The sequence below is a fragment of the Balaenoptera musculus genome, chromosome 2 (genome assembly GCF_009873245.2).
Source record: "Balaenoptera musculus isolate JJ_BM4_2016_0621 chromosome 2, mBalMus1.pri.v3, whole genome shotgun sequence".
NCBI classification, from domain to species: domain Eukaryota; kingdom Metazoa; phylum Chordata; class Mammalia; order Artiodactyla; family Balaenopteridae; genus Balaenoptera; species Balaenoptera musculus.
The window spans coordinates 126,598,885-126,626,562 of NC_045786.1; the positions used below are offsets into that span (position 1 = coordinate 126,598,885).

A 27,678-nucleotide genomic window follows, 5' to 3' on the forward strand; every position below is an offset into this window, starting at 1 on the left:
TTCTGTACTTCTCTTAGGGGTAAGCAAAAGCCTTAAAGAATTTTAAGCAAGGAAAAAAAAAAATCTCATTAGTTGCGGAGTGAGGACAGGGGGCAAGACTCTTGGAAGACAGACTAATAGGGCTGTGGCCAAGCTGGGGAGAGGGAATGAGTCTTCTTGTGGTTACAGTACGAAAAAGATTTATCAACTTCTACTTAAAAACAAGCATAGGGCTTCCCTGGTGGCGCAGTGGTTGAGAATCTGCCTGCCAATGCAGGGGACACGGGTTCGAGCCCTGGTCTGGGAAGATTCCACATGCTGTGGAGCAACTGGGCCCGTGAGCCACAACTACTGAGCCTGCGCGTCTGGAGCCTGTGCTCCGCAACAAGAGAGGCTGCGACAGTGAGAGGCCCGCACGCCGCGATGAAGAGTGGCCCCCGCTTGCCGCAACTAGAGAAAGCCCTTGCACAGAAACGAAGACCCAACGCACCCAAAAATAAATAAATAAATAAATAAATAAAAATAAGAAGAGAATTTAAAAAAAAAAAACAAAAAACAAGCATAACCCTGAGAGCTACCTTTTTGCCCAATGAATTTAGTCAACTTTGCGCCCCATGCTAACCTAGTATGTGTTATCAATTGTTGTGGATGCTTATTTCCAAGTAAAGTTAGGTTTGGTCCTTACTGAAGATAGGAGGATGAATTTCAAGCCCCTTCTAGTTAAACAATCCTGCAGGCTTGGGTTTGGCTAGGCACTGTGGCCCCAGTCTTGGAAGGATTCTTACTTTAATTGACCTTGAAATAGAACAGTCTTTTGCTTTTGGGTTACAGATTTCTTTTAAGGTACTGAAGTCACATTCTTTCTCCCAAAGGAAAAATAACATATACCATTAAGTTCCTAAAAATGCTGCAGCAAATCCACTTAATCCTCCCTGGAGATGGGTTTAACACTAAGGGGACATCTGGTCTTAGGATCATTTATGTCCTAGTCCCCAAGATCCTTGTTTTGTGACATCTTTGTGGAGCAGAGTACTAGTTTGGTTGCTTCTGAGGTTATTATTTTTTTTAAAAAATTATTATAGCATCCAGAAAATTATTTTACTCATGGAGAAGTTAGAGCTAAGTATATTTAAACCCACTAAGAATCCATAATAGTCATCTGAGATCCAGTTCCAAGTGTTTTTTTTTTTAAACTAAGTTATTTTTCATGTAAACTTTGGAATGATCACCTATAAGAAAAAGTTTAATGAGATAAATAAGTGGCATAAGAAACAAGTGTCTGCTCCTGGGTCTATTCTGAGGTCCATGACCCCACCTTGCCTTGGGGCAGAGGGGCAGAGGAGACCCATGAGTGAGGGGAAGAGGACAGGCAAGACACCTCCAGGGACTTCTGATGCTGTGGATGAAATTTCTGTTTGGAAAGGAAGGAGTGCTTCACCTGTACTGCACCTCATCTTTTATAGCCAGGTTTTGTTTTGAAATACATGTACAGAGCCTCCCAATTTAGTGATGGGGTCACTAATCAAGGGCAAAACACCGATTCTGATTTCATGAATTGTACAAATTCATTTTCCTTACATGGGTGGGAGGGGAAATCTACACAATTCAGGAAGAGATATAGTGATTATTCCTCACTGAAGGAAAAACCCCAATATTAAGTGTGTGCTTTATGGCTACTGAATAGGTGCTTCTGAAGTAAGCTGCTTCTGTTTCCACTGAGAAAGCAAGCTTGATCACTCACATTATCATTGGGATAGAGGACCCGGGAGATGTTCTCGGCCAGATTCCGGTCCAGCACAGCCTGAATGTAGTCTCCAACGTTAACTGAGGGAAATGTTAGAAAAATGAATAAACAGACGAGCCAGCCACTGTTTTCAGAAGCCCCTTGATCTCACCTGATGCTTGTTGGGTACCATGTGGGATTCCTAAAATTCCTAAAAATCCAAAAAGATTTCAGCAAACCTTCATGCTGTGATTCACATGACAGTCTGAGAGGGTTAGACTGAAGGATCGCTTTAACCATGTCCTCCATACCTGCTCCATATAATGCTTAGTCACTAAAGAGTTCAGATCAGAAACTCAGAGCAACTTGGCTCTAATTATTGGACAGAAAGATGAAAGACACACATGAGGAAAGGGAGCCCACGCTGTACTCACAGTCTCTGAGGTTAAAGTCATTGGGTGCGCGAGCGGACCAGAGGCGCATGGTGTTGACCGTGTTGTTCAGATATCCAGGCACCGGGGTGTCATATGGAAGAGCAAGGACCACCTGGGGGGAGAAACCAAAGCAGCTACTCACTGTTTCCCACGTGGATGGAGGAGGTTGAACAGAGCTGGGAGACAGCAGCTGGAATTTGGTTCCTGGCTCCATCACAAACTCAAACTGTATGATCCCTAAACCAAGTTAAGGGTCCCAAAGCTGGAGGTGGTATTAGGGACCATGTCGGTCCTCCTCCCACTTGGAACAATCTGGATGGCTGGAACGACCCAGACAGATGGTCCCAGATGGTCCTCCACATCATTTCCACGTTGACTTCCCTTTGTGTCCCTTACCCTGATCTGGACACAGATCTTTCATGTTTCAAGATCAAGCCATTGCTCTAAGAATAGCAAAATATGATGTGCAAAGTGGTAAATGTGAATCTGTACCCATTAAAAAACAGGAATCAAGATAAGTTTCATGTAGGTTATTCAATGATCTGATTTCAAATATGGTAAAAATTAGCAGAATAGGAAATTTATGAAGATAAATATTACATATGATGTTTAAAATGCTATGCTAGATTTTTCAAAGCTGCATGAAGAAGAGTTATTTTAGTGATCTAACAAATAAGCTGATAATTAGCTGAGACGTGTCTAAGAGGTGAGCTTTGGAAAATTTAGTTCAATATTTGTGAGAGTCATGGAAATAGAGAAGAACAGGAAGATGAACCATGTTTCACATGAATTTAAAATTTATGTGGGAGAAGACAATTTTCTATTCCCTGCCTCATCAGAATCAAGCTCTAAGGAAGGGGAATGACAGACTGATTTAATTGGAGGATGCTAGAGATCATCTAGTGCAACTTAACGCGTTTCGGATATGAGGGGAATGAAGCTGAGAGAGAAGTGACTTACCCAAGGTCATAGTCAGTGGTAGTGTTGAAACCTAACCACAGATCTCTTTAATTTGGTCTGCTGAATTATGAGGGAATGAAACACTCTAGCCTACATCAATCAGTCACATACATTCAGTCATGCTTTCATGAACATCATAACCACAGAGTAATAAATCACATTTATTTGAATATCTTTTACTAGGAAATAAAGATCTCTGGAGTTCTAAGAGCAAGTTGTGGTCAATCAGGAGAAGTCATTTACAGAGTGGGACTCTGAGTCTGGGTTCAAACATGACTCATCCTTCTGACCCTCGAAGCATAATTGAGGGAGCTGGGGATGCACGTGGCTTGGAGGTCCCTTTAGAGAACCTCAGGGGGAAGTTGCCACCTCAGAGCTCACACAAGGCTGTGCTTTCTTTGGGACGCTCCCATCGTGGTGGGAGCATGAGAGCCAGGACCCCTCATGAGCAATGTCCCATCGGCCTGGGCACTTGTTCAGAGATGCGCTGCAGTTTGAGGCTCTTCCTGAGAATCCTTCTTTCCCTCTCTCTCTTCACAGGTGTCACACCTGCGTTGCAATCTGAAAGACATCCCCCCTCCTCCTGTTCCCTTTCCCTTTATCTTTCACAGGCATTTCTGCAATAGATCACTTGTACTTCTAATTCTCCCTTCTGTCTGCTTCCCAGAGGACCTGAACTGACACAAGAAATGAAACAAATCACTCAGTTTACTGGAAGCCTTCACAGCAGGCACACATGAGGTCTGACCTCAAGCTCTCTGACCTCACTAGCTACAAATCTGGGGCTGATCAGGCAGTGGCGTCAGTCCATAAAATTCTGCACAGATTGGGTCAGCTCACCCTTTATTACATCTGCCCCATAAACTTGCCTTTGTGGGCACAGAAAAACACACTCTCCCTAATTGAATTTCTGGATATATTATGAAAATGTCTAGAGGTGCTTTGTAAATATATCATCAGGTCATCATAAGGTCATCAGTGGGACCTACGAAGTAAACAGAATGCTTCCAGGATTGGGAGTATAACCTGCGTACGTTTAAACAGATCAGAAGCCACTGGAAGTTTTAGACACCAAATACTTGCTAGATTAATGCCCAAAACATGTGAGAATTCTTTAGGCATATTAACAATTGGTTTGTTGCAGTTCTTCTGACCATATTTGTAATCAACTGCAACTTAGTTGTGGTCTATTGTTTAACCAAAATAAAAGGGAAGGGGTGGACAGAGGGAAACATCTTGAAATTACAGTATTAGTTTATTCCTTATATCATTATATATAATGACCTATTTTAGCTCCTAATCCATTATTTCATATGCTGAATAAATCATGTTCAGATAGGAAAAACTTCAAAAAAAGTCTTTCTTTTGTGAACCGTGAATAGCCTTGCATGGATTAGCAGAATAAAGCATCAGCTTAAAAGGCCACTATAACATGGGTCTTGCGTCCACAAACCAACTGAATTTAGCATTACAATACTGAATTTTGTTCTTGATTTTGCTATATAAGAACAGCATTTCCTTGGTCTTTACCATTTTCTTTAAGCTTTTAAAATGGCCAGTGAGACATCTTTTCTGGCGTAAGACTATATTTACTAAACAAATATCTCAAGTGGAGCCTCCAGTGACTGGACAATGCAATCCAGTAGTTCTTAGGGGTTATTTATCAGGACGTATGAAGACAGCAAAGCACAAACCACCACTAGAGGAGCTGAAAAGTAAATTGTTCAGTAACAGGGTAACACTCTAATCTGGTGGCAGGATAAATACACGGCCATGAATTAAGTACACTTGGATTGACACCAGCATTATTTCTCTAGAAGTGATTTGGCACACAGTAACAGAGTGCATTTTGCAATATTTTGCATTGTTTTTCTTGACTTGTAATGAAGAAGAACTTTGGTAATCCTTTGAATAAATACTTCAGTTAAAAAATATTTACCCCTTAGAATTTACAAGTCAATGTACATATGGCAGTGGGGTGAGGAATGACATTTAACTTTATTCAATCTTGGTTTCAACAGCTTTATATAAAACTGGAGAGCTAAGCATGCTGGGATTATAGAATTGATTAATCTCTTATAAACCGGATGACAAAATGACCCTGGGAAGTCACTTGACCTTGGGGAAGTCACTTCTCTCTTGGCCTCAGCTGCCTGGTCTCCAAAATGAGTGGGTTCCACTAAGAGAAGTAACAGATTTATTTATAAAAATATACTCTATTATTCAATATACAGCACACTATACTCAACACCATATACACGTCGTACTCTGTGCCATCCTCTATACAATGCTCAGCGCGAGGACTCTCAGAATACCTGCGTGTTGATCCACTTGGCTCCGGCCTCTGTGTGCTCTACTTTCCCGTAGAAGTGAACAGGCAGCATGAACTCGGGGCGGGCCTTCTCCCAGGGGTTTCCATGCCTGAGCCAGTCATCTGCCTCTTCTATCTGCAGAAAGGACATGGCTTAGAATTTGTTTTTCAGGAGCGGTGGACCTAGCCCTTCAATTATATCAAATTAAAAATATTTTTGGGGACTTCCCTGGTGGCGCAGTGGTTAAGAATCAGCCTGCCAATTCAGGGGACACAGGTTCGGTCCCTGGTCCAGGAAGATCCCACATGCCTCGGAGCAACTAAGCCCGTGCGCCACAACTACTGAGCCCACGTGCCACAACTACTGAGCCTGCGCTCTAGAGCCCGTGAGCCGCAAACACGGAAGCCCGCGTGCCTAGAGCCCGTGCTGTGCAACCAGAGAAGCCACCGCGATGAGAAGCCCGCGCACCACAACGAAGAGCAGCCCCCGCTCGCCACAACTAGAGGAAGCCCGCGTGCAGCAACAAAGACCCAACGCAGCCAAATAAATAAATAAATAAATTTATAAAAAAATATATATATATTTTTGACTGAATCAACTCAAGAATACTGTTTTGGCAAGAAAGATGTTGGTTCTGTCAATCTCAATTCATCTTTGTTATTGTCGTACAGCCTAAATCAACAACAATACTGGCTAGTATTACTCTAAATGTTTTATACATATTATTGCATTTAATCCTCATAGCAACACTATAGGAGGGAGCTATGGCTTCTCCCTTTGTTAAGGAAATTGTAACTTGCTCAAAGTTGCACGGATAGTAAACGATACAGGTAAGATTTGATGGTAGGTCTGTGGGTTCTAAAGCCTGTGTCTTAACATCTGTGAATCCAATTGTCTAGCTTGAGGGAAAGAGAGAGGCTTCCCAGGGATGTTTATTTTTGGATACCTGGACCTGATGGGTCCTACATTATGGTTTCTGTCAAGAGCTTTGTGCCTTGAAAGCACAGAATCGGTTGAGAAAAACTATTCATAGAAAGCTCCCTTAATAAAGCTTATTTCAGTATAGGTACGGAACACTATTACTTTTTTTTCATTTTTTAATTTGAAGTATAGTTGATTTACAATATTGTGTTAGTTTCAGGTATACAGCATAGTGTTTCAGTATTTTTGCAAATTATATTCCATTATAGGTTATTATAAGATAATAGGTATAATTTCCTGTGTTATACAGTATATCCTTATTGCTTATCTATTTTATACATAGTAGTTTGTTAATACCATATCCCTAATTTGTCCCTCCCCCCCTTCCTTCTCCCCTTTGGTAACCACAAATTTGTTTTCTATATCTGTGAGTCTGTTTCTGTTCTGCATATGCATTCATTTGTATTATTTTTTAGATTCCACATATAAGTGATAACATATAGTATTTGTCTTTCTCTGTGTGACTTATTTCACTAAGCATAATATTATCTAGGTCCATCCATGTTGCTGCAAGTGGCAATATTTAATTCATTTTTTATTGCTGAGTAATATTCCATTGCATATATATACACCACATCTTCTTTATCCATTCATCTGTTGATGAGCACTTGGGTTGCTTCCATGCCTTGACAATTGTAAACAGTGCTGCTATGAACACTGGGGTGCATGTATCTTTTTGAATTAGCGTTTTCATTTTTTCCAGATATATACCCAGGAATGGAATTGCTGGACCATATGGTAGTTCTATTTTTAGTTTTTTAAGGAATGTCCATACTTATTTCCATAGTGGCTGCACCAATTTACATTCCCATCCACAGAACACATTTTGTAGTCTTTGTTTAATTTAATCCTTATGTAATTTTGATCTGATAATGAACTATTATTTATTTATTTATTATATTTTATTTAGTTATTTGGTTGTGCCAGGTCTTAGTTGCTGCATGTGTGCTCCTTCGTTGCGGCCGGGGGGGGGGCCTTAGTTGCAGCATGCAAACCTTTAGTTGCAGCACACATGTGGGATCTAGTTCCCTGACCAGGGCTGGAACCCGGGCCCCCTGCATTGGGAGCGCGGAGTCTTAACCACTGCGCCACCAGGGAAGTCCCATGAACTATTATTTCTAATTCATTTTGAAAATGACATATACTAAAATGTAAGGAATTTATTTTATTGACAATTTCAACATTTTCCCATGTATTTATGTCAATTTATGACAAAATAGTTCTCATAAAAATTTTAAAATCTAATTTGTATTTAGGGTATCCTAGACATCAAATGCATTTTGTTTTCTATAAAAAACAAATAAAAACGCCAAAACAAGAACAAAAAACACATGGTGGGGCGGGGGTTGCATTTTTTAAAGTAAAGGTATTATGAGTGATACCTTTAAAATAGTCCTTATATTTTAAAAAATGCAATCGTGTTCTGGCAAGAAGGGAGGGGTAAGGTTTTTAGTACAAAGCTCCCTTGTCAATGAGATTACCCCCAATATGGTTATTTTACCTACCTGATTCCTCATCCTTCCCTCTTAGAAAACTCAGCTTTAGTTTAAAAGGATATTAATGATGAATTATGACACAATGCTGGATGCTTCATGATCACCTACGTATGAGTTCAGTGTCTGCCCCAGGCACAGTGTGGAGAGAGGCAAACAAACACAGCTATCTTTTGAAATATTAGACAAAACATTAATGTCAACAGCCAGACAAGCAAACACACATCCATTTATTCAAACATTGATCATATTGGGAAAGCCAGTAAGCTGCCCATTAACAAGAACTACCAGTGTCATGATGAATGAAAAGGGGACACACAGAAACAACATCTTTAGATAGAAGGTCTGGAATTAGAGAGCTTCAGGAGGATGTAGCAGATGCAGGATGAAGCCTAGGGAAGGCTGGACCTAGATGTGAGCTAATCAGTACAGTGCACCTTGTTAAAATGCAGAGTCTCAGGCAGTCTGGGGAGGGGTCTCAAATTTTGCATTTAAAAATTTGCATCTGAACATATAGCCAGCGGGTACATGGTGCAGCCGGGAGCTACACGGCGATACAAAGTCAGGAACTGTAATTCAGAATTGAGACTTCGGCTATCCCATTCATAAAGAGGACAAAAAATACAATTAAAATTTAACAAGGAAAGGATTGAATTTTATCAGTTGATAAGAAATTGGTTAAGTTAGAGTCCTCTAGCTCATGTTAATAACTAGAAACTCTATGAAAAATAAATGAGGTTATGCACAAAGATCAAACATCCTGACTTACAAAACACTTCACGCTGCACTTAAGCAAGGGCAGGTTCTGGGTTTCAAATACTGGTCAGTGTGAACACACACTGCTTCCTGTAACAGGAAAGAACCTTACGGCCTATTTGCCTCATTTCAGCACTCAGGACTGTTGCAAAATACACCTTAAGTTTTTACATGAACCAGGAGGACGATGAAGCAGAAACAGCATTCCTCTCGAAAATCACGTGCACAGGTGAGCTGACAACATATTTTCTGTGGAAGAATGCAGCAGAAGCAGACTCTTCTCCCCTCAAGCAGCGTGAAATGCCCGTAGAAGAGAGGCTGAGCTCTGGGCTTCCCACCACGGGCCCCTCCTGGCCTCCTTTGCAAATCAGAGGCCGCATTTGCTCTTTTGAGGACACGCTGTTAAGTGACAAGGGACTAGTCAGCCAGTCACTCTCAATGTTGGTCTGGTTTTTCCCTGCCAAATAATGGCTGGTTTTAATTTCACTGGGTTAACAAGTTCTGTAGGAGAATAGGACTCCTAGTTTGCTGTTCTTTATTGAGTCTCTTCCTGATTTTGGCAAGGAATCAGTCAACAATTCCCTCAGTTATGCAAAGCTTGTTTTTAAGGTAAATTGAAAAACAGATATTTCATAAAAGCAAGCTGTTCTGAGCAGATCAGAGGAGAAAGAGAGAACCACCTCCAGCCACCCCAACTCAATCCACAGAGGCTGCGGGATGGTGATAAACCTCCTTTCTGTCTTGCTTTCTTCCAACAAATTAACAAACTGGTCTGTAAATTTAGATTTCCATGTAACCAGTGATCCCTGAGTGCACTAACTTGCTGAGCCATATGAAGGGCAGGGGCCAGACGGGAGGAGAGCTTTCATTTATATGCAAGTGGGCTGTGTGGATCTGAACATCCCAGATGAAAAGGAGCTGAGACAAAGCAAGCAGGAGACTGTGGCGAGAGGAGCAGCGTGCCCGCCTGGGTGGTGGTGGCAGTGGTGGTGTGTGTGTGGGGGGGGGATGCATGGCAGCTGGATCTGGGGTCTTCCTGGAGAGAATACTCGGTGGACTCTATTCCAGCCAGCATGGAAGCAGAGGTCAGCTCAGGGCCTCTGTGAGTGACTGAATTCGAAGAAACGCTTTCCCCCTCAACTGTGGGATACACAGGACATGAAGAACCAGTGAGCAAACATCAGGAGTTGTCAACAAACTTTGCTTTCTGATGGTACCAGTCATTGGTAAATGTTTCTGGGGAGCACCAAGAATTCAACAATGGCCAGGAGAAGCTTGCTGGGTAATGTGAACTGTGCATGGCTAGGTATAGCAGGGTTCTAAGAGAAAGAATGTTCCAGCAGACTGCTTGATTCAACCCTGAGGTTTCTACTGTCAGCGTCTTTCCACTCAGAACTTTAGCGCGTGACTGTTAAACTTTAACGTGAAGCTGTCGCAACTGTCTTTCCCCCTCTTCCTCCCAGTGGCCAGTCATTTTCAGAGGACTATTCTGAGAAGGTTTCAATGATCCCCGTTAGAGTTCGAGGTAAGTCAAGCATTTTAGCAATAAAATTATTTTCCTTGGGGGGCGGGGTGGAGTTCACAATGAACACTTTATTACTGCAAATCTTCCTTGAAGAGAGCCTTCAAAAACTGAAGGTCCATCAACCTTTAAAAATCTTCCTATGCTTCCCTGGTGGCGCAGTGGTTGAGAATCTGCCTGCCAATGCGGAGAATACGGGTTCGAGCCCTGGTCTGGGAAGATCCCACGTGCCGCGGAGCAACTGGGCCCGTGAGCCACAATTACTGAGCCTGCGTGTCTGGAGCCTGTGCTCCGCAACAAGAGAGGCCGCGATAGTGAGAGGCCCGCGCACCGCGATGAAGAGTGGCCCCCACTTGCCACAACTAGAGAAAGCCCTCGCGCAGAAACGAAGACCCAACACAGCCATAAAAATAAATAAATAAATAAACCCAAAGTTAAAAAAAAAAAATTAAAAAAAAAAAAATCTTCCTAGCTTGTGCAGTTTTCATCAGCCTTCTCCATTGTAAGAGCAACGATGTAGCTGATGGGAGTAGGGCAGTGACCATGCCCCCAAAAGGCATTCTGCTTTCCTGGAAGATATTTTTTGTTTTTTCATGGAAACAGTTTCTTTTTTATGTTTGCTTTTTAAAATCCCATCCCAGTGAACAATGGCTATGGTAGATAAAATTAGGTGTCCTTCTGACTCAATTTCAGTTGTAATGAAAGAAGTGATGATGTAGTAAAGCTAGCTTTGGAGACTAGCAAAAGCCACTTGGGCTCTCTTTTTCCTTTAAGAACACTAGAATATATACTTCTTGGGTCTCACAGGAGAGAAGGGATGGTTTCCTGAAATAAGGCCATTTAAAAGTAGCAAAGGTCATAGGTGGGATTAATAAAGAGTGACCTTTCATAAGACTTTGGGGAAAATGCACTTGAAAGACAATTTTTTGAGATTGATCTGCTGAGTTAAAAAAAATCTTTCACAGAAAAGTAAGAAATAAAATCCTTAAACATTCTGGGGTATAATGAGTACCATACAGGATACAAAGACTGAGAATGGATACCATGTATCCCTTGGTCAGGTTGTGTTAAAATCTTGGTCCTACTGGAAATGCCAGCCAAGCTAGGCTTCTCACCATGTAGCCCTAGATTACTTCACTGTGGAAGGGAACCAATTATTTTGTTTTTATATCTTTTTATGATTATAAAATACACATTTCTTATGAAATATGAGTCATGTAGGAGAACAAACAGAAGATAGTCAAAGTCACCCATAATCTTATCTCCCAGAGATAATTAATTACTGTTGAAGCTTTGACATCTTTTTTTTTCTAGCACTTTATCTTTTTGGTTTCCTTTGGATAGGTCATACTATCCAAATGATCCTATACCTCCTTTTTTCAACTATCATAAACAATTTCCCATTTCATTATAATTAATTAAAAACATGATATTAATGGTTGCATTAATATTTTACTATATAATACCACAATTTAAAAAATTATCCTCCTTTTATTAGGCCAAATTAACATTTCATTGAGTGCCTATTTGTGCAACAGACATTTTACATATTTTCATAGTTCTGTGAAGCTGGCATCTCCATTTTGCAGACAAGAAAAGTGAGGCTCAGAGAAGCTAGGTAACCTAATCAAGGCAACAAACTTCATAAGGGTAATGAGTTGCACTTAGGCCTCAAATTAGAAATTAGATCTCATATTAGGGCCCAATTTTTTTTCTACCCAATGCTGCCTCCTAATTGATTTAGGAGTAGCTAAAGATACACTGGTTCTTAACAAAATCTGGAAGTTTGTCTTTCAATATGTTCCCAATATTCTCCTCCTGGGACTTCCCTTGGTGCATTCTCTTATCATGTCAAATCTTTTAGTGCCCTCCTTCTTTGGCCCAGAGTGTCCAAACACGGAGGGAGGGGAGAGTGGATGGCGGTGACACTCGGCTTCTCATCCTTCCTCTCCCCTGGGATTAGCTCCAGCCTAGGTCCCCCAACCCAATGGCTGATCACGCTGACCTTGGACTGACTCTTGGGAGGGCTCAGAGAGCTCAGGCTTCTTGAAAATCCAGTATCTTTTTGTCAATGATGTGCGTGTATGAGACAAAGATAGGGAGAGAAAAAAACCTAAATCACACTTAGCATCAGGGAAAACTGTCCATGCCAGGGCTGACTGTAGTTCAAAGAGTTACCACAGATAAAGAGAAACAAATACTTAAGAATCTAGTTTGGTTATATAAAAATAAAATGAGAGTCATTTGTATGGATTCATTACTATTTGTGCAATTTTCTACAGAGCACTATAATTATACATATTAAATATGTGCCAGAGTTTTTTGATATAATAGTTAACAGGATTGCCTGCTTTCGTCTTATAAAAAAATTAGAACACTGAGCTTACACATCTTGTAAGATAGGCATGTTAAGGAGGGCAAGACTCTGAGTGTAGAAAAGAATACTGAATGTGGACCTGGAAATCTGGGGATATACAGCCTTATTTGCCAGCTGTGTGATCTGAGGTGACTTCACCTCTTAAGACCCTCAGTTTTCTCACCTACAAAAATGGTGACATGCTTCCTACTATCAAGAGTTATTGGGGGACTTCCCTGGTGGCACAGTGGTTAAGAATACGTCTGCCAATGCAGGGGATACGGGTTCGAGCCCTGGTTGGGGAAGATCCCACATACCACAGAGCACCTAAGCCCGTGCGCCACAACTACTAAGCCTGCGCTCTAGAGCCCACGAGCCACAACTACTGAAGCCTGCACACCTAGAGCCCGTGCTCCGCAACAAGAGAAGCCACTGTGATGAGAAGCCCACGCACCGCAACGAAGAGCAGCCCCCGCTTGCCGCAACTAGAGAAAGCCCACGCACAGCAAAGAAAACCCAATGCAGCCAAAAATAAATAAATAAATTAATAATAATAATAATAAAAGACCCAATGCAGCCATAAATAAATAAATTTATTAAAAAAAAAAAAGAAAAAAAAGAGTTACTGGGGAAGATCATGAGCCAAAAGATATGCTCCTCCATTTTATATGCTGCAGAGATAGGACATGGCACATTATAGGTAGTCCACGTTCAGGCAATCAGTGATAAATATTTTCAGAGCACCCTTGTGAGTCTGGCACCGTACAAGATGCTACGGATCTGGTGGTGAATGATATTGGTGATACCGGCAGGCTCTCCTCTCTTAGGGAGCTTACACCTCAAAGTGGGAAGACCGACAGTATTCACTCATGTCAACCAGATGCCACAGAAAGCAGTAAAGCTCTATGTAAAATGTCCATAAATTATAAACCATCCAGAACACCATGAAGACAAAGTACTTTAATGACAAAATTAAAAAATATGTCTCACATACCTGCCATCCTTCTCGAATCTTCTGATTGAAGATTCCATATTCATATCGGATGCCATAGCCATAGGCTGCAAGTCCCAGAGTTGCCATGGAATCCAAGAAGCAGGCTAAATTAAACAGAGCACAGGCAAAAGGCAGGGTCATCAAGGTTAGGCAAAATTTTGTCTTTCTCTAAAAAACATGGCAGCCACAAAACATTTCTCTATGAGAAACCATATTTGTATCTTAAAGCACAGAGACTGCTGCACAGTGGGTATTAAGTTTTTAAAATAACACTTTTTTTCTAATTATAAAATAAACTATAGAAGAGGTAGAAAATACAAACATGTATAAAGAAGAAAACAGACATTTATTACCTCACCATCCAGAAATAACCACTGTGTTGGCATTTCATCTGAGAACAGGTAAGGAAGCTGGTCTACGTTAGAAATGTCCTTTATTATGTCTGTTCTTCACACTGCCCTTTCTAGGGGAAGCTGTCTCCATCCCCCTCTGCTTGAAAAGACATGTATAATTTACATGTGACCCATCTGCCTGACTAGCTGGACATCTGGGGCAGACTCTCTTTCTGGCTAATGGAATTCCAGTGTGGTTCACATATCAGGTGGTCTTATGCTTCAGGGAGGCTGGACCAGGAACTGAATCTTGACTGGTCTAAACTTCTAAGCTAATCATAGTAATTTTATGTCCTTCACCAGTTTGGGTTTTGGCATAAGCATACAATGACATTCAATCCAATGAGAGGTGCTAGAAAGTCTGCTGGGTACAGTGAAAGATTTTCCTTACCGCCGCCGTCTTTTTTCCATGAAGGTAAAGTCAAAAGAACCATAGAGACCCAGAGTCCTGACAGAATTGTGCTGCTGAATAAATTAATCTTGGAATGGCCAACCTCTGAAGTTCTCGTTCTGTGATAATACATGTCCCTGTTGGCGGAACTAGCTTTTGCTAGGTTTTCTGTTCCTTGTAGCCAACGGCTTTAATGACAGAGCACCTGATCTAGAGCAGCCAATCAACAGGCTGGGTAGGATCTATCTTGTGGTCAGGAGCAATTTTAGGGGTTACGCTAAGCATATTGCCCCTCTCAGGAATCTGAACTGAGAAATGTACAGAGAATGAGAAAATATAGTAGGATCTAAAACTGAAAAGAACATTGAAAATTGTTGATCAAACAGGAAGAGACTGAGCTAGGTTCATGGTGGAGTCCTAAAACAGATCCACAAAGGCCAATGGCCAAGACCTTCAAGTTACTGTAACATCACAACGGTGTTCCGGTCCCTGTGCTCATGGGGCCTGGCTCTGTCCCAGTTCCTGCTCTCTCGGAGCTGTGGTGATTTGTCTTTTCCTGGGTCCTGATCAAATTATCCTGAGAGCCTCACCAGAATGGGGTCCCAGTTTTTTCAGTCTGGTAAGAGATGAGGTCATCTAATGAGAATTACTCAGCCTCATTCACCCCTTCCCTGTCAGGCCCAGAGTGGGGTTAACCCTGCCAAAAAATAGGCCTGTGACTTTACATAAAACGAAGGCAGGCTACCTTGTCAGTGTTAGATGAGCATGCTGTTGGCTCTGCTGGTCTTCCTATAGCTCCATGGAAAGCCTACTAATTACCCGATGATTAACTTCTCAAGGTGGCCAAGTATGCCAAAGGCAGCGTTTTCTATGACTAATTGCACCGTTAAAACACATGGCCACTGATGAGTCTTGGGAGGCACTGGCTGCTCGGTGGTTCCGACGAGCAGCTGCTGCTGGTGGTCTTTCTGCAGATGTATTGCTGTCACTGAACACTGGCCCATTGGAAAGCACTAGAGAAGCTCAGCCATCAGTATGTCCAAGTACAAACTGATTATGTTAAGACATGGAGAGGGTGCTTGGAATAAAGAGAACCGTTTTTGTAGCTGGGTGGATCAGAAACTTAACAGTGAGGAATGCAAGAAGCTCGGAACTGTGGGAAGCAACTCAAAGCGCTAAACTTTGAGTTTGATCTCGTGTTCACATCCATCCTGAACCGATCCATCCACACAGCCTGGCTGATCCTGGAAGAGCTGGGGCAGGAATGGGTTCCCGTGGAAAGCTCCTGGCGTCTCAATGAGCGTCACTATGGAGCCTTGATCGGTCTCAACAGGGAGCAAATGGCTTTGAATCACGGCGAGGAACAAGTGAGGCTGTGGAGAAGGAGCTACAGTGTGACCCCACCGCCCATAGAGGAGTCCCATCCTTACTACCACGAGATCTACAACGACCGGAGATACAAAGTGTGCGACATTCCTTTGGATCAGCTGCCACGATCCGAGAGCTTAAAGGATGTTCTGGGGAGACTCCTTCCTTATTGGAATGAAAGGATTGCTCCTGAAGTATTAAGTGGTAAAACCATTCTGATATCTGCTCATGGAAATAGCAGCCGGGCACTCCTGAAACATCTGGAAGGTATCTCAGATGAAGACATTATCAACATTACTCTTCCTACTGGAGTCCCCATTCTCCTGGAACTGGACGAGAACCTGCATGCCGTTGGACCTCACCAGTTCCTGGGCAACCAAGAGGCTATCCAAGCAGCCATTAAGAAAGTAGAGGATCAAGGAAAAGTGAAACGCGCTGACAAATAAAATCTTTCCCACGTGCTAGCTAGGGATAGCTGCAGAAGGATTGGTATGCGGTGTGTTGTGGGTGCTGATCTCTTTTTTTTTTTTTTCTCCCCCGCTGATTTTTCCTGATTTTCCCAGATCTAGGCTGTGGGGTAGAGTTTGTATAAGTAACTAGGTAACTTATGTTGGCCCAGATAAAGGCTTTAGGATGCCTGAGTGCTAATGTCATAAGCCTTATGCGTTAGCCCCTGCCGGCCTCATTTGAATTAGGCACTAAGTTAGTCACCAGTGGGGCTTAATCAATGTCATAAGTTTCCGAGATGGGGGAGCAACAAGTGGAAGTCAAGTTCAAGGTATTCCTTATTCAATAAATCAGTATAGAGTGACCACTGACAGGCACTACTTACTCCAATAAGTAGTTCACATTTATATTTACTGAGACTTTCTAGGATGATAATAAAGGGTGTTAGATAACACACTATACTTAAGTATTTATTACTAGTCTTTTCCTCTAGGGAAAGGGATGCTTTGATAGGTTAAGACTAGAGGCCCATTAAATGGGAGAGTCACGGATGGATTCCTCCAAGACGGCCAACAACAAACACCAAGGCCCTTTGCCTCATGACATTTGGTGGAATTCCTCTCTGGCTGCTAGAATTAGCAGCATATAGACAGCTATAGCTGTTCGTGTTCTCTTTTTGTTTTATTTTTGCTTTTTAAACTTTAATTTTGGGGTCTTTAAAATTAATTTAAAAATAAGTTCTGTGACTGAAAATGGTACCATCCCAAGAATTTCCATATGATTCATAAATATTAAGTATAGGCTGCTGAATTATTCTCTGCTCTTATCTTCCTATAACACAAAGAGTTGTACTTATTTCAACACATAGACATGCCTAATTCTCTAAAAATTGAAGGTCGGGTCAGGGGAAGGTAGAATATAGTGGGTGTAATTTTATTCACTTGAACAGGGGAAATGGTATATTCGCACTTGTCACATACATTTGTTCTTTATCTGCTGAGGGCAAAACATTATGGTACGTAGTCTATAGTATTCAGGGTAGGCCACAGACAGAATTGACTGCTTATCAATCTTAATGATATACGATGTTTTTAGATGCTGGAGATAGGTAAGTGATCATTTCTTTAAGCTACTGCCTTATTTCAGAGCAAGTGACATATATTTCAGTGATAAAGTCATGTAAACAATTTACAACTATAAAAGCTGTTACAGATAAAAAAAAAACAAACAAAAAAAACACATGGCCACTAATGTAGTAAGGAATAAACAATATGAAACACATGTAAATGGAGTTCTAGTCATTTGAAACTGTGTGTAAAATTAAGAGATTTTGGAATCATTTCTAAAAGAGAAGACGTAGATATTTATTTTTCATAGAGTACAATCTGATACATGTGTGGTCGTACATTCTATTATTAAATTTAAATTTCACAAGTAAATAATATAGTAACATCCTCTTTGTAAAAACAATTAAAATGTTACCGACAGGGCTAGCAGCCCCTTTGACTGCCGCCCCCAATTCTGTGCTCCTCTCTAGAGAAGGTCACAGGGAGCAGTTCAGTATTTCAAATTCCAGACTTTTTCTATGGATTTACATATATACATTCTCACATAAAATATTAATTTTTAAAAAACATAAATGTTATCACACTGTGTGGCTTTTTTTTTTTTTAAATACAGTACCAGTTGTTGTTTTTTTTAAATTATTTATTTATTTATTTTGGCTGTGTTGGTACTTCGTTTCTATGCGAGGGCTTTCTCTAGTTGTGGCAAGCGGGGGACACTCTTCATCGCGGTGCGCGGGCCTCTCACTATCGCGGCCTCTCTTGTTGCGGAGCACAGGCTCCAGACTCGCAGGCTCAGTAGTTGTGGCCCACGGGCCCAGTTGCTCTGCGGCATGTGGGATCTTCCCAGACCAGGGCTCGAACCTGTGTCCCCTGCATTGGCAGGCAGACTCTCAACCACTGCGCCACGAGGGAAGCCCAACACTGTGTGGCTTTTAATGCAACTTGTTCCCTCTGCCCCCGGCCCCCCACCTCTTGGAGGTCTATGCAGGGAAGTATAAATAGTTCACTTTTAGGTTGACACATATTATTCTGTAACATGGGGTTCCTCTACTTTTTTACCTGTTCTATCAATGGACATTAGGTTATTTCTAAAATTTTGCTTTTACAAACAATACTGTAGCAATTTTTTTCGCATGCCTCCTTGTGTACATGTTGGAGTATTTCTTTAGGGTGGATATCAGGAGGTAGAATTGCTTGGTGGTAAGGATGCATATTTTTAATTTAATGGCACTGGTATTATATTTTTAATGTTTTCCTCTATATTTGTGGAAAAATCATTTCCCAGATAAAGCAAAGAACTCAAACTTCATCCATATAAAAAAAATACTCATTAATTAAATCATACCAATAGTATAACAAGTGTATCACTGCCTACTAGTCAATCAAAAAGCAAACTGTTAAGTGCACAAGACGATAACACAATGGCTAAACAACTTAGGTGCTACCACACAAGTATGTGAATTGAGCAGCTGTGAACAAATAAAAGTGAAGTGAAGGGGCCACTCTGGAAACCCTTAAGCGCACAGGAAGGATCTGGTTAGCTTTGGGGTTTGAAGCAATGTCTCCAAACTTTTTAAGCAATGTCTCTTTTGTTAAAGATCCTTTCTCTACTGTTTGTCTAGCACTGGTCAAACCACCGTGCAGACTCAGAAACAAACACATCTACAACCAGCTCACACTGTACACTTCTAGACAGTCTTCTGGTTCTTTAAGCATGGTTGTGCATGGCATCTGAGACGGCGTCAAGGGCCAGACAATAGCACACTTACCAGCAAGCCTCCCAAGACCACCATTGCCAAGCCCAGCATCTTCTTCAACTTCTTCTAACTCCTCCATATCCAATCCAAGCTGGTGATGAAAGAAAAACAACACAGGACGTGGATACAAACTTTAGATATACAAACAGGCCACTTCAGAGAGAACAGTCATTTCCTAAAGCTCTGGGTTGGGTCTTCAGGTTCATCTGTGAACTCAATCCTGCCAGGTCCCTCACTGCTTGAACTGGCATCAGATACCCGCTGCAGATGCTGGTGACTGAAGATGCAAACTGTCCGAGATGGCACAGCAGCAGCTTGGAGAAGAGTATGGGCTCTAAATGTCCATTACCGACTCTGTTACTTCTTAGCTATATGACCCTGAGCAAGGCAGTAAATCTCACTATGCCTTTCATTTCTCGTTTAAAAATGAGGATAACAGTATCTATTTCATTTAGGGCTGTGAATTAAATGAGATTATACAAACAAAGCACTCAATGATTCCTGGGTAGATATTTCTTGATAAATGTTGGCTATTACTATTTCTGAAAATTATTTTTTGTTGTCAGGGTAAAACCTCAGAAATAGTCCCAGTACCAAGTTGATACTAACTGGACTAAATTTTGAAAATTACCAAAAGGTATGAGGTCAGATTTTCTGGGATGGACTAAAGTTCATCTTTTCATGACCACAACATATTTACTCAGTAAGGTCAAAGGTTGTTAACCCAAAACCAGTTAGTGAGTCACTGCCCATGACACCGGGGGCCAGACAGCAGTCAGGGAAACGTCAGCCCTGTGGTCCTGCTGGATGGGCCTAAAATCCTCTACTTCTCTCTGGGGTAGATAACAGACTTGGGGGGGGATAGTGGGAGGGGGAGATAACTTAGGAGTTGGGATTAACACATACACATTACTGTATATAAAACAGGTAAACAACAAGGACCTACTGGGCTTCCCTGGTGGCGCAGTGGTTAAGAATCTGCTTGCCAATGCAGGGGACACGGGTTTGATCCCTGGTCTGGGAAGATCTCACATGCCACACAGCAACTAAGCCCGTGAGCCACAACTACTGAGCCCGCGTGCCACAACTACTGAAGCCCGCGCGCCTAGAGCCCGTGCTCTGCAACAGGAGAAGCCACCGCAATGAGAAGCCTGTGCACCGCAACGAAGAGTAGCCCCCACTTGCCGCAGTTAGAGAAAGCCCGTGCGCAGCAACGAAGACCCAATGCAGCCAAAAATAAATAAATAAAATAAATAAATTTATTAAAAAAAACCAAAAACAAAAACAAGGACCTACTGCATAGCATAGGGAACTATACTCAGTATCTTGTAATAACCTATAATGGAGAAGAAGCTAAAAAAGAATATATAGCTGAGTCACTTTGCTGTACACTTGAAACTAGTACAACATTGTAAATTAACTATATTCAATTAAAAAAAAAAGAGAGGGAGACTGTGGGAGGCCAAGGAGCAACTGTGACCTTGGGGATGATGGAATTGGTTGCCAGTCAGCTCCCTGCCACAGAGTGTTGGGACCCGCACAGCCAGAGGTCAGTAGCAGCAGTGTGGACTCGTACCAAAATTCTGCAGCTCTGGAGGTCACTTTGGACTGTTCATCTTACAATGAGGAAATTGATGGCCAGATAAATTAAATGACCTGTCCTCTGCTGACTAGATAATAATCTAGCCCATGCCTGGCTAATAATGGTCCGTTGTGAAATGACTGCATTCTTATCTGAAAGTGAGGCAATCCATGAAATTTTACATGGAAACATAATCTACACATTTGAAAACATATGCACAAGATGTAACTATGCTTGAAGTGGATGCCCCAGTTGCCGTGGGGTTACCTACTTAGATCCCTACCCTTATATCAAAAGTTGCTTTCTGACACAAGTCCTGATAACTAAATCTTCTAAGAGTTCAAAAATGGATTTGCTTCTGTTCATTGTTCAAAGGGCTTTCAAATTTGCTCCCTGGTGCCTAGAGTACTGGGGTCCTTGTGACATCAACTGCTAATGCTAGTGCTCAGGATTTTTAACATTCTAAACATGTGAGTCTAGAGTAGGCTGTAAACCTTGAGCAAGGAGACGTGGGTCACTTCATCCCACCTGGTTAGATTATGGTGCAAAGGAGGTATATTTTTTTCAGCTGATATCAGGGGAGGCAAAGAAAAGGGAAGCAGAGAGGAGATGCAATGGTTCTTTCACACGAAATGCTCTACTAAACCCACACAAAGGAAACCAGCCCTAGTGACAAGCAGCTGGCCACATGAGAGGAGAACAACCCTATGCCAGGACAAAAGCAACTTGAACAGTCTCTTATTTAGAGTGCATCTTTGCAAATACACGTTCCTCCTATTAACCACATCAGAAAGGTTAAGGACTATTTTTGGTATGAAGATACTTGAAGGTCAAAGGAGAAACAGTTCATTCAAACAAATTAGCGCATTAGGTTCAAGACCTCAGGCTCCTCATTTAAAGAGGAAGTGTATTTTACATCTCATTAAGCAACAGAGAAAGGATGACAATAGAATTTTAAAAGTTTATTACTTTCACATATTGCCTTGATATACAAATAACAGTCAAACTTTGATCCCTTTAAAAAAGTATATAGGAGCCCAAAGTAAAGTTTGTGATTCTGAGAGCAGGGACTCAAGTACTTCTTAAAGGCTTGTTCAGATACTAATTTCTAAAATGTAATTTGTTGCGTAATGCTGTCAAAAACTGATTGCAGAACAAAATTCTCATGAGGCAAAACTAGTTCTCTAGCTTTGTTCCTCTTAACCCAGAGATCAGGAGTACTATAGTTTAGATTTCTAATCGTTTGTAATAGCCATGTCTATAGAAGCAATTTTTCACCATTTTGGGGGTGGGGGTGGGGTGGCTATATCCCCAAGGTTCCTGAGTTGAACTTGAAATTTAAAGGGAGAGAATGAGAGAAATACAGAGACAATGTACCTGGTAAATGGCCTCGTCACAGGCATTCTGCAGGCCAAGGTTGATCATGGTGTTCTGTAATGTTCGGCCCATGTAAAATTCCAAAGAGAGGTAATAAACCCTCTGAAACAAAGAAGAGAGAGGTCTTGTTAACGGCTATGAGGCCAATCTTACTTGTCAACGTAAAAAGACAAGGTCACCAATAAGAAACAAACAGGCAGGGCTACTTTAACTCAGGTTCAAATGAGACTCCTATAGATGCATGAAGGGCTAAAGAAAAGCACTACTGATAACTAACTGGCTTTGGAAAAACCATTTCATATCCTGGTTTTGGTAATACTTAAAAAAATGTGTATCTTTTACCCCCAGGGAGAGGAAAAAAAGCAAACTCATCCAACTCATTAGATTCAATGTTTTGTGGGTTTTTTCTTCCTGTTCATGAGCCTCATGAAAAAACATATGTTTGGGGTAAACGGAAGTCAGACTGACATAGCTCATCATTCATCTGTAAAATGTTTATAGGATGAGGGTCAGGTGGGGTTGGCTGTGAGCATCTCAAGTCATCCAAGAAACACAGAGATTAACTCCTTCAAGATACACCCAATGACTACAAAGTATTCCTCCTTAACTGTTACTGCAAGTAATATTATAATTAAATATTTTAGAATTAAAATTATCCTAGAAAGTCTATGAACTGGCAATAGTTCCTTCTGTATAACAAAAGACTGCCTCAGGTTTATTGGTGTTTGTTCTTGGTGAAATAGGACATTTCTCTATCAGCTTAGAAACTGTTTGCCTTTGACATAGTAGAAGCCAAGTAAATATCAGTACTATCAGAGTTGAAAGTGAAAGGTGCAAAGCTCAGACTTACCTAAAACCCTTTAAAATACAAGCACAGTTTAGTAGTCAAGAAAACAAAAAGGGTCAGTAACTTCATCATCCTCTTATAAAATATCTTACTCTCTGTATCAGTTCCTCTTTTCTTTTTCACCAAACACAAAACAAAACAATAAAAATCTGTAAATGCATCAATATCAATATAAAGTCACCTCAAATTTTAGGGACTTCCCCATTTCTCAATAGGAATAACCCCAAAGAAAAGGATTTGGTCAACCAGGAAGTACTAAAAAAAAAAAAAAAAAATGAATATAGTTCAATATAAGAAATGCCTATTATAAAAATAAAAAAAGAAGAAATGCCTGTTATATTTAACTCATTAGTTACACATATATACTTAAAATATTATATGAAAATGTCAATTCAGAAATCTCACTTTTCCCTACTTTCATTTTATGAAACAATTGAATTCCAAGTCTTCCCATGGATAGTCAACATGTTATCAAACACTATTTTCCAGAGCACATCATCATTATTTTTATCCAAGTTGTTTGAATATCTATAATGCTGTCATTAGGGCCCTCATTAGTTTGTTAGGTACCTTTCTGTGAGCTGGGAAAAGGTATCTTTCCTGGGGCAGACTCAGGCCAAAGAGGTGCAAGGCGTCACTCACCCCCAAGGCTGGCGCCCTTGTACCAATGCATCAGAAAAAAGAGCATCTCAAGCCACAAATATCCATTTACATAACATCAGGGCAGTTTTTTTTCATTCTTCCCTGTGTGCATTTTCATGATCTCTATAATATAACCACTACCTATCGCTTTTTACTTTTTAGTGATCTATAAAAAGCTTGGTTATAAATACAGTATATATATCCAACACTTGCAATTGTGAGGTCATAGTCCCAGGAATAATGACAACATCTGTGTTAAATTTCTTTGTCTCCCTTTTAAGGATTCTAAATTAGCATGGACTTAAGAGTTTTTAAGACATTTCAAGGTCTTCCTAAAAAAATGTTGCTGCTTAAAATAAAGTAGTTGATAGCATCTTGTTACATGACAGATTTTCCAAGGACATAAATTTAAGGTGATTTCCTATTTTCCCATAAATAAATTTTTTTGGGGGGCTTGCACCTTATATTTGGGGGTATAAAAGACCTTAAAAAATTGATCTCCCTCATCCTCTTAGTTAGTGGTCCCTAAACATTTAAAACATACTTCTGGTAGTAAAATATTTGAGCATCTCCAATATAGCTTATAGATTACATGCATGCACTACTATTACTAATATCTTATGTATATTTTACAAAAATTAGAAATTTTCAAAAGGCTTGTATAGATAAAATAAAGAAGACATAACAATAAGCAATATTTAAAAAATACTTTTAATTTGTTCCTAGTATTAATTACTAGGTGTATAGAATAGGTGGCAACACAACTGAGACTTGCAGGGCAGGCAAGAGTCGAGCAGAGTTCCACGTGGTGGGGAGGGCATCCCGGGTGAAGGGTGCAGTGTGGGCAGAGGCCCGGAAGTGGGGAGAACAGGGCATGGATGGGGACGGCAAATTGGTTTGGTGGGAGAGCAAGGTAATGGGAGGGAGGGTAATGGGAGATAAGACGGGAGGGACAGGCTCACCTGGGCTGAGAAGGGCCTTCAGTGCTTAAGGACTGTGGCAGGCAATACTGCCAGTGATATAGATCTGAGCAGAGGGCAAGATGGATCTCTTTAAGTGGTTTAATCAGACTATAATGCATAGAATGAGCTGGGATTGCAAACTCAAATGCCTTCAGGAGCCAGGCAGAGAAAATAAGTGTGTAAAGGCAGTCACAAAAAACAATGAGGAGTACTGGGCCAAGAACTGGAGTGTCCTGCCTGAAGGTACGGAAAATAAAACTGCTTAAAGATGTCTAACCGACCAAATAAAATAAGTCTGCTAGCCATATTCAGCTGCATGCTGCCAGTTTAACCATTTCTGGGAAGCAAGGTAAACACTTAGAAATCTACTTCATCGAAGACCAGAGGCCAGGGCCTCAGTTAGGCAGAGAAGTGAGAACGGAGCAGAGTGGGTATTTTCAAGGCAAACTGCAGAAATCAACAGAATTTGGCAACTTGTTGAATGGGGAATACAGGAGGAAATCAAAGGCGAAACTAAAGTTTTGTGTCTGGGTGACTGTCAGGATGACAATGCCATTAACATTAGAAACACAGAAGGGAGGGCAGGATTGGGAGGGATGATGATTTGAGTTTTTAACATGCTGAGTTTAAGGGAATAAGGGGAGATCTAGGTATGTTTACCAAGCACTTACAAATGTAGGGATGGAGCCAGAAAAGGAATTGAGACTAGAGATCCAGATTTGGGATTCATCTGCAGTTACTAGAAAGCAGGGGAGGTGGGAGAGAAGATTGGACACACCTACTGGCTCCACTCTATGCTGAGGGCAGGGACCTTCTGTTATATGAATGACTGTCACAGAGTAGACACTTTATGAACATGTGTGGAATGGATCTTGTTCACTTGTATCACTATCAGAATACCTGGCTTATACCTGCGTAAGTAAGAAATGCTTGCCCAGTGCAGAAACTAACAAGAGAACAAGAAAACCATAAAGTACCAGATAAGTCACTGGAGGAGAAACGTACAAGGCGACTGTGTTCTATGGCACTAAATGCTTTGGAAGTGTGTGGGGAGGGGAGGGGGGCAGGTTGTCAAATATGGCTCATCATCTCACTCTCCAGCTTAAAAACTTAAATAATAATTTTTAATGTAAGGTGCAGTCCCCTCTAAGCAGATAAAAATTACGGTAAATATATGTATACATAAACTGTTTTCTAAGGATATAGTTTAGCAGTTGCTAGCTTTGGGCAGAGACCTAAGCCTCAGGGGTGGGGAAGTTACTTTCCATTTGAAAGCTTTGTTACAGCTGCAATTCCTTACTCTGAGGACTGTTTTGCTTAGGGGTTCTTTAAGCACTTGGAATATGGGCTATTCTTTTTAAAACAATTCCTAATAAATGTTTATGTGTATTTCCCACTACCTCCAGGGTATTCCCATCATTCACCCTTTCCAATATGCCTCCAACCAGCGTTTCCAGTTTCCTCTCTCAGGACTCACAACCATCCTCACTGCTGCTGCCAGAGCTGCTCGCTCACCCGCACTCTACACAACACAATCCGTCTGGCTGCCAAGTCCTACTCAGTCCTCCCCACCCCGCCTTCCCAGATTGGCCAGGTGGAAATAGTGTTCCTCCGTGCGCCCAGCGGCGTCCGCTCCGGCCCCCGCGCACCGGGTAGCGGTGGTCTGTGAACAGCAGCGCTCAGCAGTTCCCGGGTGGCCTGGCCCTCGGCCTCCAGTCCGCAGCAATCAAGGAAGTCCAGAAGCTCCACACCCCACTCCGAGGAACTGCGTGTTGGGCGAGGGGCGGGGGGCGCTCAGAGCTCTGACCATGGGGTGGGACCTTTACCCCTCCCCCTTCACCACACTCGGGCAGTACCTACGACAAGCCCGGGTCTCCCACGAAACCCCCATCTAGTCCTCCAAAAGTTCTGTGGGCTGTGAAGCACCTTCTTCCCACTCTTCCCTACCTACCCCCCCCCCCTTAATTCTTATTACCGTTTGAGGACCTTTGCCATTTGTCTCTCTCCCTAAACATTCAGCTTCCCCGAGGCAGGGTTCTCATCCGTTTTGTTCTGGGTCGACTGCCTGGGGCCGAGAACTGTGCCTGGCATACAGAGAGGAGCCGGCCGATATCTCAGAGTAAACGCCGAGAGGAGATGCTCCAAAAAAGTTTGTGAAGCAAGTGGACAGGCGAGGGAGGCCTGGGCGTCGGCTCCAGGCGGTCCCCAGGGGCAGGAAGCGCGGTGAGGCCCACGAGATGTGAACGGGGTGTTGGCGGAGGGCCGGATCTGTCCCTTGGGCTGCCCACCCGCCGCCCAGACGCTCTACCCCGGACTTCGCGGGGGGCAAGAACGGCGTGAGGAGAGGTCACTCCGGGGGCTCCGCCCACCCCGCCGCGGACACCGCCCCGGCGCCAGGCTGCTGGACTCGCGCGGCCCCGGAAGGGCACGACCCGGCGAGGGGCGGCGAGGAGCCCCCCTCCCGCCTCCCCGCGCCCGGGCGCGTACCTTGGGGCACGTCTCGTAGTAGTGCTGCTGCGTGCGGATCCAGCGCCCCACCAGGTGGTCGCGCACCGTGTGCGCCAGCGCGAAGAAGTAGTCGCGGGGGGTGGCCACATTGCGGTCCTTGACCAGCGTGAAGTGCAGATGCCGGTTGAAGCCCTTCTTCAGCTCGGCCACGTTCTCCACGCCCACGATGCCGCGGATGCTGATCTGCCGCCGCTTCTCCTGGTCGGTCAGGGGCTTGGCCATGGCGGCGGCGAGCAGGACGTGCGGCTCCAAACGCCCGGCGGCAGGACAGGGGCGGAGTCGGCCTGCGCCTCTCGCCGCTTTTGAGTCGGAAGAAAGTCTGGGGTCCGCCCCTCGGTGCGGCGCCGCCCGGGGTTGCAGCCCGCCCTCTCGGGAGGCGGAGGGAAGGCCCGGCTCCTTCCTGGGGCTCTGGGCCGGGCAGGGCGCGTACGGCGGTGGGAGCGCGCCTGTCGCGACCTCTGCGCACCCGATAGGCCCGGTTGGGGTGGAGGTGGGGGGCTGGCGGCCAGGGACCTGGGCTGAATCCTCTTGGCAGTTGAAGGTGGGCCCTTTGGTGACTCACGTGGACACTGACGCCTCCTTCCGGATCTGGGGAGTGGGGCTGGGGGGTGAGTAGAGGAGGGAATTTGTCCTGCCTCCCCACTCTAGAGTCTTGGGTAGAAGGAGGATGTCTGGTGTGAAAGCGTTGTAAGCAGATAGGGGGCGGGGGGGTGGGGGGAAGGTCCCTGGAGAGGGGAGAACCACCTGCATGGCTTTCTTGACCTAAGAGAAGGCATTTTTGGCCTAAGCCATGTTGTGGTCTAAGCCTGGCCACAGTGCTTGTCCTTG

At 42.8% G+C, this 27,678-nt stretch overlaps 2 protein-coding genes and 1 long non-coding RNA gene across 3 annotated transcripts in view; 2 read left to right on the plus strand and 1 right to left on the minus strand.

The window, feature by feature from the left end:
• Nucleotides 1-27,202, minus strand: part of PYGL (glycogen phosphorylase L) — a 57,699-nt gene extending 30,497 nt beyond the window's left edge. The window contains exons 1-7 of the mRNA XM_036844998.1: nt 26,830-27,202; nt 21,892-21,993; nt 18,945-19,023; nt 13,511-13,614; nt 5,412-5,543; nt 2,137-2,248; nt 1,721-1,803 (exon numbers count right to left, since the gene is read on the minus strand). Coding sequence (XP_036700893.1) covers nt 1,721-1,803; nt 2,137-2,248; nt 5,412-5,543; nt 13,511-13,614; nt 18,945-19,023; nt 21,892-21,993; nt 26,830-27,072 — 855 coding nt within the window. The 5' untranslated portion in view covers nt 27,073-27,202. The remainder of the gene's footprint in view (nt 1-1,720; nt 1,804-2,136; nt 2,249-5,411; nt 5,544-13,510; nt 13,615-18,944; nt 19,024-21,891; nt 21,994-26,829) is intronic.
• LOC118891258 overlaps nt 1-27,678 on the plus strand; it is a 30,537-nt gene that overhangs the window by 2,747 nt on the left and 112 nt on the right. Inside the window, exon 2 of the long non-coding RNA XR_005018923.1 lies at nt 16,549-16,551. This is a non-coding gene — a long non-coding RNA (uncharacterized LOC118891258). The remainder of the gene's footprint in view (nt 1-16,548; nt 16,552-27,678) is intronic.
• Nucleotides 14,606-16,337, plus strand: LOC118891256 (bisphosphoglycerate mutase-like). Its single transcript, XM_036844999.1, is given in 2 exon segments — nt 14,606-15,422; nt 15,425-16,337. Coding segments are annotated over 2 exon segments (777 nt in total). The 5' UTR covers nt 14,606-15,328; the 3' UTR covers nt 16,108-16,337.